This window comes from Lepisosteus platostomus, chromosome 10 (assembly GCF_059453375.1).
Source record: "Lepisosteus platostomus isolate fLepPlt1 chromosome 10, fLepPlt1.hap1, whole genome shotgun sequence".
NCBI lineage: Eukaryota > Metazoa > Chordata > Actinopteri > Semionotiformes > Lepisosteidae > Lepisosteus > Lepisosteus platostomus.
In genome coordinates, this window is record NC_142620.1 from 22,171,369 (window position 1) to 22,187,452 (window position 16,084).

Here is a 16,084-nt window from a genome sequence, read left to right on the forward strand (position 1 = left end):
GGTTTATCTGGACTACATCCTATCGCTCTAAATGCATCAAAAACCATAGCTAGGAAGTAGAGGCAAAGCACAGTTTAGCAAATCAAGCCACTACTGCTAAACATGTTGTTTTCTAAGTGTAAGGCACACATTTGTAAGGCAGTGCTCCTGTCATTTGAAATCAGATCTTTAAACAGAAAACACTAATAAAATAACCTGAACCTTGACCGCTTTTTAAAATGTCATCTGGGTTCCTGAGCAGCTGAACCAGTAAAGGTGGGATGAGTTGGGTTTATGGCCCCAGATATTGACAGTTCAACTGTGGGTCACATCAGTAGCTGTCTGTGATCAGGATTCCCCAACATGGGGCACACAATTACATAAGAACATTGATAAGGCTGTAAACAAGAGGAGGCCATTGACATTCAGCCAGAATGTCAACTTCAACAACATACTTCTGTGTTCCCACAAGCCTTTGCCAAGACTGGGTATTAACTCCATTTGACTGTACCTTGCACCTAGTAGCGTTTGCGAAATCATTAGATCTGACAGATGGGAATGACAGAGAAGGATCATCTGTCATCATCAGAAAAGTCATCATCTGACAGCTCTGAGTCTTTAACTGGTGATTCCAAATTATTTAAACAAGTTTGAACTTCAGTTATAGAAAGTAAGCAATTGAAAAAAAAACTCTTGCATACCTGATCTAACATATTACAATCTGCAATTAAGAATTGTGCAGCAGCAGCCTTTAAAGAATAAGAGCACATCCCACCTCATGCTGTACATGATTAAAAGAAGTAAAACAGGGTTACAATATTCCCAACACAAAGTATTAACTGATCACAGGCTATTTAGGCCAGAACACCCAAAATGCTTGTTCATAAAGTCTGATAAGTGACATTTTTAGTTATACAATCAGATGAAAAAGAAAGTACACCCTCTTTCAATTCAATGGTTTTACATATCGGGGCATAAATAACAATTGTCTGGTCCTCACCAACTTCCATAATTAGACAAATCTAGCCTCAAATAACAGCCAACACACAACGGATTTCACAAAAAGTAAGCCAAAATGCAGAAACATTGTGGGAAACATTAAGTACACACTTTCTGCTTCCATAGGAATTAAGAAGGTAATTAGCAGCCAGGTGCTAAAACACTTGATTAGTTGATCATCAGAAGTGTGACTACCTCTAAAAATGCAGAACATTTGGTGGTCTGGAGCATTCAGGTGTGTGTTAACACCATGCCAAGGAGAAAAGACGTCAGCAATGAACTCAAAGAAGCAATTGTTGCTCATCAATCTGGGAAGGGTTATAAGGCCCTTTCCAAACAATCTGAAATCCATCATTTTACAGTGAGAAGGATTATTTACAAATGTTGAAGCAATGTTGTAAAGAAGAGTGGGCCAAAATTCCTTCAAAACAACACGAGAGACTGATAAACTCATAAAGAAAACGATTACTTCATGTTATTGCTGCTAAAGGCGGTTCTACAAGCTACTGAATCATAGGGTATACTTAGTTTTTCACACATGTGTAGCGGCGAGGCTTATTAATAAGGCAGAATTAAGTGTTTCTGAGCTTTCCCAAACGAGGCCCCATTTCTCTGTTCATCTCTGTGGTGCAGCCACAGAGAAACTATTCATGCAGGCTGATTTAAGGTTCCTTTGATAAGGACAGCTCCCAAAGGGGGATGCACTTAGCTAAGCCTGGCTATCATGATCAATGGTCATCCATTGGCGCCTATCTGTCTAGGGAGTGCCAGATGGACATCTGGACTGCATTCCTAAGTGTCAGGAGTAAGTGACTCATATCTCACCTTGATCAACCAATCAGGGACTGGTAGGGCCGAGTAACCCACGTGGGACTCTGATGCCCATGGAACTTTCAGCCAATCAACAAGCTGAAGTTCCTCCAGGTAAAAACAGGCAACACAGAGAGCCTGAAAGATTCAGAAGGGATTCAGGAGAATTCTGTGGACTATTCTAAAGGGAATTCAAAGGAGAATTCCAGGGCAGGACGGCCCAGGAGCAGAAGGCTCCCAAGGGCAGGACATTCTCACAGCGCGCCTCCTGACCACCCTGAGACTCAGCCCGGACAACCACGGAACGGCCAGTGTGTCCGAGTGCCAGAACTTTCCTTTGTTCTAAGAGTCTAGAGTGGAGATTGCCAGAGAGTAACCAGCAGCAGGCCTCGTGAACAGGTCGGAACTGTGGACAGCTGAATCACTATTCAGAACTAGCTCTTCATCAGGAATGAACCGGTCCTCTTCCTGACTTGCTGGGACCCACAGTCATCTTTTCTCCTGTGCACAAACTTTGCTAGTTAAATCCAACACTAACTAGCCGGTCAGTGAGCATCAGCAGCGCACCGTCGCAAGCCGCACAGCACAGCCTGGCACGGAGCCAGAGAGCGCGGACTGGACAGCAACAGCCTGCAACTGTTTCTTTGTGCCCGCAGGAGATCTGAATCCCCAGAGATTGGATGAGTATTCAACTTCAATGCTTTACAGCTCGAGAATTCAACTGTTATCCCAACCAGTTGATATCAATTTAATTCCTAAGAGTTATGTACTTGTTTTGAGTATCTAATGTAGAAGTTATAACCAAGTTCATTTATGAAACGGTCTAAATGAATGATATACTGAACGTATGTCCTCTTGATATGTGTAACTCTTTGTAACTGACTGAATATATACCTTTTGTATTCTGATAACCTCCTCGATAAGATCTGTTAGGTTTATATGCATATTTTATGTATTAATAAATGTATCCTCGTGTATTAGTACCTGTGTGTGTGCGTTGTTTGAGTTATGTCGCATGGTTGGATTCTAAAGCCATCAAAAGAATCAACTTTGTGATTTACTGCTACAATTAATAATTGTCTCAGTAAATGCCCAAACCCTACAGAACTGGTGCCTTCAGAGAGCCACTACATTTAATTTTGCTATGGCAACGTTACATATTTGGCGTCCCTGGGCCGGCTATGATTACATATTTGGCGTCCCTGGGTGGGCGTGGCAAGACTGAAATGAGTCAACCAAGCGGAATAATTCAATATAAAACGCCGCGGGTTTCATACACGACAGTACAGTGTGCTGAAAGCCGAAAGGAAAAAAGTTCCCCTTGCTCTTTAAGCAGTGCTTGATTGTTTTGTGATCTTTTGCGATCTACCGGGTTGATTGCATACTTGATCTTGTGGTTTTCTGTGGTAAAACTGTGATTTTGTACTTAAAAGTAATACTCTTTAAGTTTAACGATGGTTGCTAAAAGGTCTGAATTCGAGTCGCTACTAAGCACTCTCTCTAGCAGCGACAGGTCTGACCACGATCTCTGCCATATCTCCGTCAGCGGAGAAGCTAGGAGAATAAATCTCCATTCTCTGAGAGAGCTAGCGAAGGACATAGAGAGATTTGACCCTGCAGTGTCAGAGAATAATATCGAGAGTTATATTCAAGACCTCAGGTATACCCTGCAGTACCTGCCAAACGCCACAGAACAGGAGAAAGTGTTTCTGGTCAGGAAAACTACCAGCAGAGCTGTACATGAGTGGATGGCTAGGCAGATGAAAGAAGTCTGTAATGACTTTGAACAGCTGTGTCAAGCACTTATCGAAGAATACAGTACGTTTATTGACCCGTCTGCCGCGATAGCCGCCGCTCTTAACATTAAGCACGAGAGAGCAGAGTCCCCTCGCGAATATTACGAGAGACTTAGACGAACTCATTTTGCAGGGCGAAATGATGAAGGCTGGGAACAGGAACTGTTGTTATTGTAACACTACTGCCGGGTAGCTGGATCATGACTGACAGTGTACTCTGAATGCTGTACTCTCGCATCAAGATGTACTCTGGGTAGCATGAATGAGTCAAAGGTAGCATGTCAAAAGAAAGGAAGTGACTTCTCCCCAAATATCTACTACAGAGGTATCAGATATTGACAGTGAACTTCCTGATGTGTAATTCCTAGACTTAGATAATGTCTCCTACCGTGTTTATACATACTCCAGATGTTATTCATCCTGTTTGTATCCAACGCTGGTTCCGGTATGAATTCTCGAGGAGTAATGTGAACATTTAAGGTTAATGTTCCAATGACAAGGGACATCACTTAACTCTGTTTTGTTTTGAAGGCAACAACGCCTCAGGACCTAGTGACCTTCAAAAAGGGGGGATATGTAGCGGCGAGGCTTATTAATAAGGCAGAATTAAGTGTTTCTGAGCTTTCCCAAACGAGGCCCCATTTCTCTGTTCATCTCTGTGGTGCAGCCACAGAGAAACTATTCATGCAGGCTGATTTAAGGTTCCTTTGATAAGGACAGCTCCCAAAGGGGGATGCACTTAGCTAAGCCTGGCTATCATAATCAATGGTCATCCATTGGCGCCTATCTGTCTAGGGAGTGCCAGATGGACATCTGGACTGCATTCCTAAGTGTCAGGAGTAAGTGACTCATATCTCACCTTGATCAACCAATCAGGGACTGGTAGGGCCGAGTAACCCACGTGGGACTCTGATGCCCATGGAACTTTCAGCCAATCAACGAGCTGAAGTTCCTCCAGGTAAAAACAGGCAACACAGAGAGCCTGAGAGATTCAGAAGGGATTCAGGAGAATTCTGTGGAGTATTCTAAAGGGAATTCAAAGGAGAATTCCAGGGCAGACGGCCCAGGAGCAGAAGGCTCCCAAGGGCAGGACATTCTCGCAGCGCGCCTCCTGACCACCCTGAGACTCAGCCCGGACAACCACGGAACGGCCAGTGTGTCGGAATGCCAGAACTTTCCTTTGTTCTAAGAGTCTAGAGTGGAGATTGCCAGAGAGTAACCAGCAGCAGGCCTCGTGAACAGGTCGGAACTGTGGACAGCTGAATCACTATTCAGAACTAGCTCTTCATCAGGAATGAACCGGTCCTCTTCCTGACTTGCTGGGACCCACAGTCATCTTTTCTCCTGTGCACAAACTTTGCTAGTTAAATCCAACACTAACTAGCCGGTCAGTGAGCATCAGCAGCACACGGTCGCAAGCCGCACAGCACAGCCTGGCACGGAGCCAGAGAGCGCGGACTGGACAGCAACAGCCTGCAACTGTTTCTTTGTGCCCGCAGGAGATTTGAATCCCCAGAGATTGGATGAGTATTCAACTTCAATGCTTTACAGCTCGAGAATTCAATTGTTATCCCAACCAGTTGATATCAATTTAATTCCTAAGAGTTATGTACTTGTTTTGAGTATCTAATGTAGAAGTTATAACCAAGTTCATTTATGAAACGGTCTAAATGAATGATATACTGAACGTATGTCCTCTTGATATGTGTAACTCTTTGTAACTGACTGAATATATACCTTTTGTATTCTGATAACCCTCTCGATAAGATCTGTTAGGTTTATATGCATATTTTATGTATTAATAAATGTATCCTCGTGTATTAGTACCTGTGTGTGTGCGTTGTTTGAGTTATGTCGCATGGTTGGATTCTAAAGCCATCAAAAGAATCAACTTTGTGATTTACTGCTACAATTAATAATTGTCTCAGTAAATGCCCAAACCCTACAGAACTGGTGCCTTCAGAGAGCCACTACATTTAATTTTGCTATGGCAACGTTACATATTTGGCGTCCCTGGGCCGGCTATGATTACACATGGCTTCTGCATGTTGGCTTATTTTTTGTTAAATAAATAATGACATAGTGGAATCAGTTGTGTGTTGTTTGTCGCCTGAGGTTAGATTGACCTAATTTTAGGACCTGGTAAGGACCAGATGACTTTTTGTTATGTCCTGATATATAAAACCATAGAATTGAAAGAGGGTGTACTTTCTTTTTCACATTTTACGTTTGTAAGACTGCAATCAAATCAAATACTTCTAAGGTGGCATGAACGCTCTGCAAGGGGCATGGTCATATACATGCAACATACTGTACAGAACCCCTGGTGCCTGAGCTACACAGTAATGTCAATGTCAAGCCCATTAACCCAATCCTGCTGGCGCCAGTGGACTCCAGACTCACATGGCCCTCCATGCCCTCCTGGGGGCTCCAGTCCCTCCAGCAGCTCCGCCCGGCTCGCAGACGCATAGCCTCGTCAGGCCACTGCAGCTCCTTGCGCTTGGACAGGTTGATTGTCTCCAGGACCTGACTGACATCCACAATCTGGAGGCAAACAAGACATGTCCCATCAGCTCAGAGCCAGAGCAATCGCAGCAGCCACCTTGATTTTAGAGCTCTGTCGGTAATGGTCACTATATCCAAGCACAGCTCAATCCCATAGCTCACACAGGCAATAGGTGGGGTGTAAACAGTAGTGGAAAAACTTTCAATGTCTAAACCTCAGAGAAGAACACTAAGATGAGCTTTGCGACAGTATTTAACAGGTTTCTGCTTTTCCTCACTATAAATGAGTTTGCTTACTTCTCTCCTGGTCACTTATTAGGAAGCATGCCAGTTCAGATGCAGATTCTGAGGAGCTGCTTGTTTTAGATGTAGAGTCCTGCCAAGTCATACACTAGTCAGATGTGGGCTAACAAGGGACTCTATTCCACGTGCTGCTACAGGCACTGGCCAAGCCCCAGTTAAGAGCGGCAGTCATTCAGTGGTGTTTCAACAGCACAAGATTGGGTTCGTGTGGGCAGCGGGTAATGGCGATCGCTCACCTGCACCCTGTAGGAGATGTCCTCCCGGCGGCTGACGCACCCCAGTGCCAGGTGACCACCTGGCGCCAGCTCGGGGCCGCCCAGCCCCTCGCTGCCCAGCAGCCCCGCCAGCGTGTGCCTCTTGCAGGGCGGGATGCTGTGGCTGGACAGGCTGGCCGAGGGGCCGGCGGGGTCGGGGGCCAGGCGCAGCTGGATGGAGGTGGGCAGCGCGCGCAGGGACAGCTGGCTGGTGGAGGAGCGGCGGCAGGGCTCCAGGCCCGTGGCCGAGGTGCGCAGGGACGAGTGGCGGCTGCTGCTGTAGCGGCAGGAGGACTGGCTGGCCACCGAGGCGCGTGCCGGGGAGTGCCGCACCAGCCCGGACTGCACCGACTGGGAGCTCTGGCTCGTGCCTGGGAGACAGGGAGGACGGGGTCAGCCCAGGCACGGCTGCCTTTTCAAGAGGGCTGCAAGGAGCTGCGGTTTAACAGTTCTAAAATTAGGCATTTTAATCGAAAACGGGGACTTTGAGACAAGGGGATGAGCAAAATCAGGACATTTAATCTGAAAAATGAACGGAAGTCAGGGCAACAGAAGAATAACTTTCAGAAATGCACAGTGGATAAGGGGGATTGTGTTACAGAAACTTTCACCTCCTAAATATACTGATCCACTGTAAATGCGGATTTTTAAACCACCAAAACCTCAAAAATATTGATTGTACGCATACTGCTAAAGGTTAAAATGTGAAGCTGGCAGAAAACCCATCAACAAGGGCTTCGAGAAGTGTAGTCTGGAGAAAGGATGACTTCAACAACCAAGGACTGGAGTAACGGATCTCAGCTCTATCTTCAAGCCACATATATAATCTATACAATCTTCTGTGGTCTGAGAGGTATGTCATAAATTACTATTTACTGCTCTAAACTACTTAATCTATAGTGTCTCGGTTAAACTGCTAGTGTCTTCAACTGTCAGTCTCAATTTGACACGGTTCAAGAAGCACATGAAGTAATCCCTGCATGCTCTCAGAAACACTTCCAAATCAAGTCTCTAGAGCTCTGGGTCTTTTTAATCACCAACATTGTAAAGCCACAGAGGAGGGATGAACTGGACCAATTAGACCTTAATTAAGTCATTAATCTGATGTCCCAGGTTGTGTAGACCAGACCTCAGATCTCAGAGATGAGTTCATGTGTGGACGCCAGGGCCCCCCAGACTGCAGCGCGGCACTAGAAGGACCAGGCTCACCTAGGGCGTGGGGCTGGTAGGACACGGGGGGAGCGAGGCCGCCCCCCCCACCCTGAGAGAAGCCGCTCTGCTGGGGGTCCAGCCCCGCCCCGCTGCCGCTGCCCGACGAGGCCCCGCCCCCGCCGTCCGACTCCTCGATGTTCCCGCCGCTGTTGCACCCGGCTCCGCAGCCCTTCCTCAGCCTGCGGGGAGAGAGCAGCCCTGCTCACGCACTGCCGTCACCCACAGATCAACAGCCCTGTCCCCTTCCCCCGTGCCCCATCTCCGCCTCCCCCCCCCCCGGTACCTGTGCCAGGTGCCGACCACGAAGTTGCGGATGTTGCCTATGCTGATGGGGCCCCCCAGGATGTGGCGCAGCTGGCCGTGGGAGTCGCAGTAGGAGGTTGTGAGCGGGGAGACGTAGATGGGGTAGCCGATGGGCTGGTCGCAAGAGGAGTTGATCATGTTGCGCAGGGCCTGCTTGGCGTTCTGGATGCTGCCGCGCTCGGGGTTGCGGTTGCGCAGGAAGACCAGCTCCTGCTGCTGCCCCGCCCACAGTCCGCGCACACACTCCTTATTGACCTGCAGCACAGGGGCAACAGTGATCCCTTACTGCTCTACTCCGCTGAAGCCTTGAGGGCCCGATGTTCTGTCAGCGTGTAAAAAAGCGTCCTTTGCTAGAAAGGTAACTACATTTTCACTGTTGCAAAATAAAATGTTTTTTAAATTTGGAAAACTATCAGTATAATACATTTTTCAAGGAAAATGAATGAGATATATGCATAGAACAATGATTCAGCTCCAATAAGTCAATTTCAATGAAGAAAACATTTAAGTGTGGCGAAACTCAAAAGCATTTTTACCACTGTTAAGCTTGCCAAGGAAAAGCACTTCACAATATACAAAATATTTCACCAGAAATCCCTTATATTTTTGGTGTAACAACACAAAACAACCAGTTCTGTGTATCGTACACCTTGTCAAGGAAAAACGCAGATGTTTGAGCTCATTCAGATAATTTTAGAAGCTGCAGTCACAAAACCAAAGACCCAGAAAAAAATCGCTGTCTCCGTCTACTTGACAAGAAACACCTTGTGTGAGTTCTCCCGGAGCCTGCGGCATAAAAGATAAGATAAGATCAGAGCGTGGGCTTAGCCGTTCATACGGCGCCCCTGGAGTAGTTGGGGTTAAGGGCCTTGCTCAGGGGCCCAACAGAGTAGGATTCCTCTGCCGGCCATGGGATTCGAACCAGCAACCTCCCAACCACAGGCGCAGATCCTTAGCCACAGAGCCACCGCAAATCTGGCATGGCACACACTGTCGTGCAACCGGACTCTTACTTCCGGCATTGTGCCCACACCTTGATGACACGGAAGCTGAGGTAGCGGCGGTTCAGCATGATGATCTTGTACTCGTTGGTGCCCTCGTCCATCACATGGCGCAGCGCCAGCAGGGAGGGGGAGTTGGAGAGCACGGCGCTGCGCCAGGCAGGGTCGCCCTCGTGCGCGATCACCAGGGTCTGCTGGTGGGTGGAGATGGCTTCGTACAGCACCGCCGGCTCCTCGTACTCATCAGGGGAGGTGAAGTGGTCCTGGGGGTAAGAAGCAGGCAAGGAAAATCAACAATAAGAAAACCCAGACCATCAGTCCTCGGCCACTTCCTGCAAAAGCTTATTAGCTTATTAACAGTTTTGTTGTACAAACTTTGGTCCCAGGTATGGACTGCACACATGCTGGCTGATTCTAATTTAGCTCACACAATGTGTTAATGATTTGCTGCCTTCCACAGAGGAAAGAGTGTCTTCCTCAACTTATTAAACCCACTCACCCACTCATTGCCTTTGCTTTATGGCTGCTGAAGTCCTAATAGGTGGTCTTTCAGACTTGTGTATCTACAGGTGTGTGCAGTCTTAGTAAAATGACAAATCTTACCACTGTTGAAGAACAGCACTATGAATATCTGTACTGATCCAGCTGTTGGATCATTGAGCTGTACCTACAGAAGGGGTTCCCTGAATGGGTTTCACAGCCACCAGCTGATTCATTCTTCTTTGGAGAATTAAAGCAGCTGTAGGGAGAGAGCACTGTCGGCGCAGCAGTGTGGAAGTGAGGCTGTGAGGCTGTCGGGCAGTGAGGCAGTGTGACGGGGAGACTGTGAGGCCGTCGAGCAGTGTGGCAGTGAGACTGTGAAGTCATCGGGCAGTGTGGCAGCGAGAGTGTGAGGTCGTCAGGCAGTGAAGCAGTGAGGCTGTGAGGTCGTCGGGCTGTTTGGCAGTGAAGCAGTGAGGCCACCCCTTTACCTGGTGCAGCTTGAGAGACATGCGGACCCCCGGAACGACCACCTTCCTCAGCAGCTCCATGTCCGCGAATATCCACTCATCCCGGACAGAGGAGATTCGAAAATCCCCTTTGAACAGGGCATGGAGCCCATACAGGAAAGACTCCAGGTTACTACAGAAAAACCCAGCACATAGGACCCATTAATTCGGTAGAGACCAGTAGAGACCACACTCCTATACAAAGTAGTCTGGGGAATATATTCATTTCATCTGCACTTCACTGCAAGAGAAAAACAGACAGGAAGTGTCGCATACAGTCCCCCATGGTTGTCACTCATACTTAAGCTCTTACTTTGATTTATTGATACAAATATTGGCTCATGTGGATATGGCTCATATTACTACTTGGCGACAACCCCTGTTGGACAAAAAGAAGGATCTGGACAGCCCGGCCAGGAAAAGCCAAGGCGCTGACAAAGCCTGATCCTTTCCTGCAGGAGCACGGTCTGTGAACTGGTTACCTGGACATGTGGTGGGAGGCAGTCCCCAGTGCCCTCCTGCCCAGCACACACAGGCCGTAGGACAGCGTTACCAGGGCCGAGTCCTTGTCACAGGCTGGGGGCTGTGGAGACGCACAGACACACAGCTTCGTCACGGGCAAGCGCCGAGGCCATGCACAAGCCTTTTTCGATGGACCAGGGCTCAAGCCTGGCTCGGTGTAAGGTGTTAAATTAAGCATGACAGTCTCATTTGAGCACACCATAACGATGACATTGAATCGCAGCACAGTGTATCTCCATATTAATGCAATGTGGTATGAACTGTGAGCCCGAGTATATACAACTGCATACAACATGGTTTTTTCATTTTTAAGCACTTAATAGTAATACCCAATGGCTGAACAGGCTAACACACAGAGCAAATCAATTTTCATTCAATTACATCCCACATCATAGCCAATTACAGCTGTAATAATCTCCTCTGACACCTAATTCACTTTCATTAAGAATACCAGCTTCACCGCCACAGGGCTGAGAATTATCATCAAAACAAGTTGTCTATATGTGTGTGTATCTCAGACTGGCAGACTGAAATGTTAATCAGGAAAAATACAAAATATAAATCAAAGGGTATTTTTTTAAGCATCTTAAAATTGTTTTCAACTTAAATGTTCACAAGCATTATGGTTTTTTTTTCTACTTCTCTCTTTTCAACTTAAAGGTTGAAAGAGAAGCATGATAAATTCCACAAAGATCACTCTCAATGGCCTACTTGGGATAAGCAGTAATACCAGGTCTTGAACAGTGAAACACAAACCAGTAAAACCAATGCAAACTATGTGGAATAACAGAAAACCAGGGGCAATTCTTTACACAAAGGTGTGTTGGAGTATGCAGCAAGTTAGCCCAAAACATGTTTAAACAACCTAGAAGTTTCAGATAAAGATTACTCTCAACCCTCACACAGGTTCTTTCAAGAAAATGGTAAATGAGATGCTTATTACCCAAGATACTAACTACCAACCAAATGGTCTACATGGGATGAATGGCCTCTGATTTTAAATGCCATGTCTGGTTACAGGTACTGTAATGTCATTACTGTAAGCTGTGTATTATAAGGTTTCATACAACTCAAGCTGAACACAAAGTGTTCAGTCAAAATACCCTGAGTCATGCCAAGATAAAACACAGTCTCAAGATAGCACTACTGAGTTTACACGGCCTGTCCAAAATAAGATTCCTATTTCACATCAATGCGATACTCAAGAACAGCTATATAAAGAAAACAATGAGCACAAATATAAGAAACTGTATTCCACTTGCAGATTAAATTAAATTTAAAAAGCAAGTTTGCAAAGTCCATAATAATAGTAGCTAATTTTTAAACATGGTGTCTTTTTTTGCTGTTAAAACTGGAAAAAATTAAAGCAGCCAGAATGTGAGGAAATTGTATACTGAACGTTAAAACAGCAAAACAATTCAAATGCTTTCCAGCACTGCCCTCTACTGTTCGTGTTTGTTTCCAAGGTGGCATTAAAACGTTTGATAGTGTCGGGTATTTAAGACTGACACGTTTGTTAGAAAATGTGCAATATCCCACAGAAACCATTTTCAGGAGAAGCAGCCTACGTGCCTTTGTCACTAAAGAGCGCTCTTTCACACTGACAAGGAGGAGGAGGATGAACGAAATGCAGGCATGTACACCCAGGCGACTAACGGTTTTAAACCGTCAGGAAAAAACAAGCCCTCCCAGGCCCACCACCCGAAGGAAAGGCATCGGTGGTAACCGGCTGCGGGACGAGTACCTTCTCCAGGCGGGAGCAGCAGTACTGGATCCAGCTGAGGTAGACGGCACAGAAGCTGTCTCGGGAGATGCCGGCCAGGCGGTGGTCGTAGTCCTCGTCGATGTTGGGGTTAAAGGTGGGGTCCAAGTCCACGTAGTTGCGGTCGCTGCAGCACTGGAGCCCCTCCCGCATGGCCTCATTGCCCAGCCACTCCTCCAGCTTGTCTGAGGTGGTCACGTAGTAGATGATGCCCTGTCGGAGCAACCACCCGAAACGCACTGAGCTGCTGGGCACTTCCCGGTTATAAGGAGGGAGCTGTGGAGAACGTGAGCAATCCTGTATGCTGACAGGATGAATTGCCACAATGAGGAACATATGTGCAGTTGGACACTTCCACTATATCTAAGGGTCCTTAATTTTGGGGTACTTTGTCTTGTTTTTGTTTCAAATCTTGGGATGACCTGTATCACCAATAAAATTCTCACAGTGGACACATACACAGTATTGAGAATTGAGGCATTGGTTTTAGTGCCGGATTAATCCTACTCCTGGAGGTAGTATTAATAAGATGTTCGTCTGGAAATTAATAATGCACTCTTGAATCAGTGTGCAAAATCCACACCGCAGAAGAAAAGTCATGTGAACCGCATACTGCCCATGCCAATTTCTTCCTTTCTGTCCACTAGCCTTTGTGGCTTAGTAGTTTGCATCACATGCATGCTGTTGTATTGCTGAACCCGGCTTTCTGTGTGTAAGCACTTATTTTCAAATAAGCCACTCTGGAGCAATGTTTCAGAGCATTTCAGCTGACTGAGAAGACCAAATCACAATTTCGGGAGCAGGAGGTATATACTATGCTCTGATATACTATGCTTACACTTGCATAAACTTTGGGCAACATATTGTTCCCCCCTCCCACCACACCTCCATATGTGTTTCTGATACAAGCAAATCATTATTATTATAAATTTAATTTAGTGTTTAATCTGAGCAGATTAATAATGCTGCTTGAATATTTTCATATTCCCATGGTTTTGGAGCCCTTTTTTGACAGAACAGATGATTCTTGAAACTTGAAGCTCTTTCAAAGCTCTTTCAGTTTTTTTTTTTTTCCCCCCATGACCTCAGCCCCCCAGGTCTCCCCCATGAATGCAGCCCCCAGGCAGGCTACCTTGACGTAGTAAGTGGTGAGGATGCGGCGCAGGTCGAACACCTGCAGCATGGAGGCGGCGCTGTTGTCAGTGATGCTGTAGCCCTCCAGCACGTACTTGGTGACCAGGACCTCCCAGGCCAGCCAGCGCTGCCCAAAGGCCGCATTGAAGGACAGCACGTGGGGCAGGTGTCCCGGCTCGCAGCAGCAGCAGCCCTCGTCCTCCTCCACGCCCTCCGTGATGGCCTCCACCTCCCGCTGCTGGCAGTACGTCCCTGCACAGGGTTCCCAAATAAATACCCTCCTCACAGCTTGCCAACCATCGTATCTGAACACCAGCAGCTGCTAATTAATATCATTTACTTTGTAGGAGATCTAGCAGGATGGTCAGATCTATGTTTATGTTTAATTCTCCTATAAATCTGACGTAACCAAACATGCCGCCATATATACTAGATCCTTAGGTTTAATCAACAGCTGGAAACAACATGTCTGCACAAGTAGATATAGTGGTACCACAGATTGGCTTATTCTATAATGGTAGGACCTGGAGACAATACCAATTATTTCTACAATTTCTCATAGACGATGCTGGACCTCAAGGACAGAAAAGCTCCAATCGCTGTTTTCCATTCCTGTAACATTCGTGACTCTCCCAGCTCAGTTATCAATGGTTCTGAAGAGAACTTCGCTAATTGATGATCAGCTGTCAGGGCAACTTTTGATCAATTGCTGTGCAAAAGTTGCATTAAAAAAATCTCCAGGATGTTCAGACCTCCTGCTTTCTGGACATATTTCATCCAGACAGCAAGCCGAAAAGAAAAAGGCAGCTGCCCACACGCACCCCGGAACTCCAGGCCCCGCAGCTGGAAGGTGACCAGCCCGTTGCCGATCTCGATGAGGTGCACCAGCGCGTTGAGGTAGTCCGAGGCCAGGATGAAGCAGTCCCCGGTGCCGAAGTTGCCCCAGCGGCCCAGCAGGAGGTCACCGCATAGGCTGTGCTGCAGCGAGCGCGTCAGGTGCTCGTAGAAGATGGAGTTCAGGTTGTTGTCATCAGAGCCTAGACAGGGACACACAGACAGCACCACAGTGAAGACCTCTCTTCATCGGTCACAGACCACACCGGTGTTGACCTCACGTCTGCACATTCTGAAGGACCACAAGCCTACAGAAACTTGGTTTGCTGGGCCCTGACATCAGTCATGCAAACTGCCCAAAAAGTACAAGATCACTTACCTTACTTCAGTTAGTATCCCATTAAACAATTACAAACATCGGTAGCAGTAAAGTAAAGTATAATTTAACTTATGGAAACACTTTCTGCTTCACGGTTCCTTATTTGCAAAAACATTAACATGCTATTAGGAAACAAGGTGATGTTGTGAGGAAAAAGGCTATTCAACAACATTCTGGTTCTGGAATGAAAGCAATAGACTTTCTGCTAAACCACACCACTGACCCAGACTTGAGGGAGCTGTACAGAAAGTGAACTAAGTGGCAGTCACATAGACTCTCCAGTAAAAATTCATATCATGCATGAGTTTGCAAGTCAATCGGGAAAAATAACTTTCCTTCCCTTTGGATTTTAAAACTAGATGGAACAGCCAAGTAAAAAGGGACTGACAGCGCTGAAGTCATCAAAGTGCTTGATGACTTGCAATTAAAACTATTTGAGCCCTAGTTTTTCCACTGCCTTTCCCTCTGTACCAGAACGTTCTCAATTTTGCTCAGTTAATTCTGATAATTTTACAAAAATTATTACCACCTGTAAAACAACTTCTTGCTGCCTAGATCCCATCCCTACGTCTTTATTGAAAGCTTGTCTCCCAAACATCTGCCCCGTTTCCCTGGGTGTCTACTGCCTTAAAGACTGCATCTATCACTCCTATACTGAAGCAACCTGGCTTGAACTCTTACAGTATATAATGATGAACTACAGATTGACTGCACATCAACTACAAGCACATATGATAGCTAATGACCTGTGTGAGTCATTTCACTTTCACTGAGACTGTGGGTTGTGAATGATTTACTTATTGCCTCTGTCTATAAGTATCCTTTTGCTCCTCAATCTTAGTGCGGCTTTTGATACAGTTAATCATTCAGTGTTTCTCAGTCGCTTGCAGACATTATTGTCTATCAATGGTACTATCTTTAACTGGTTTTGCTCCCACCTGACTGGCAGGCAGCATTTTGTCTTCCTTGGTCCTCATAAATCTCCCATGGTCCCAGTCAATCTAGGTGTGCATCAGGGTTCAGTCTTGGGCCCTTTACTTTTTATTATTTACATGCTACCTCTCGGCCAAATTATATGCAAACACGGTCTTCTCTTCCCCCTCTAGTCTCACCCCTCCGTCACTTATCTCATTACATTTTTCACCTTAGAAATATTGCCGCTTTAGGCAATTTTTATCAGTGTCCGATGCCGAGTGCGTGATTCATGCATTTATAACATCAAGGCTTGATTTCTCCAACTCTTTACTGTATGGGCTCTCTACCTCTCTTCTCAATAAATTGCAATACGTTCAAAACTCTGCA

The 16,084-nt window shown here is 46.2% G+C and overlaps 1 protein-coding gene across 4 annotated transcripts in view; it reads right to left on the reverse strand.

Moving 5' to 3' along the window:
* The window catches only part of pcnx1 (pecanex 1), a 75,766-nt gene that overhangs the window by 2,634 nt on the left and 57,048 nt on the right, over positions 1–16,084 (reverse strand). For all 4 annotated transcript variants that reach the window (XM_088648812.1, XM_088648811.1, XM_088648810.1 and 1 more), the window contains 10 exons: positions 14,391–14,606; positions 13,568–13,821; positions 12,418–12,648; positions 10,634–10,734; positions 10,134–10,284; positions 9,195–9,425; positions 8,142–8,416; positions 7,856–8,037; positions 6,629–7,017; positions 5,988–6,128 (listed from right to left, as the gene is read on the reverse strand). In XM_088648812.1, coding sequence (XP_088504938.1) covers positions 5,988–6,128; positions 6,629–7,017; positions 7,856–8,037; positions 8,142–8,416; positions 9,195–9,425; positions 10,134–10,284; positions 10,634–10,734; positions 12,418–12,648; positions 13,568–13,821; positions 14,391–14,606 — 2,171 coding nt within the window. The remainder of the gene's footprint in view (positions 1–5,987; positions 6,129–6,628; positions 7,018–7,855; positions 8,038–8,141; positions 8,417–9,194; positions 9,426–10,133; positions 10,285–10,633; positions 10,735–12,417; positions 12,649–13,567; positions 13,822–14,390; positions 14,607–16,084) is intronic.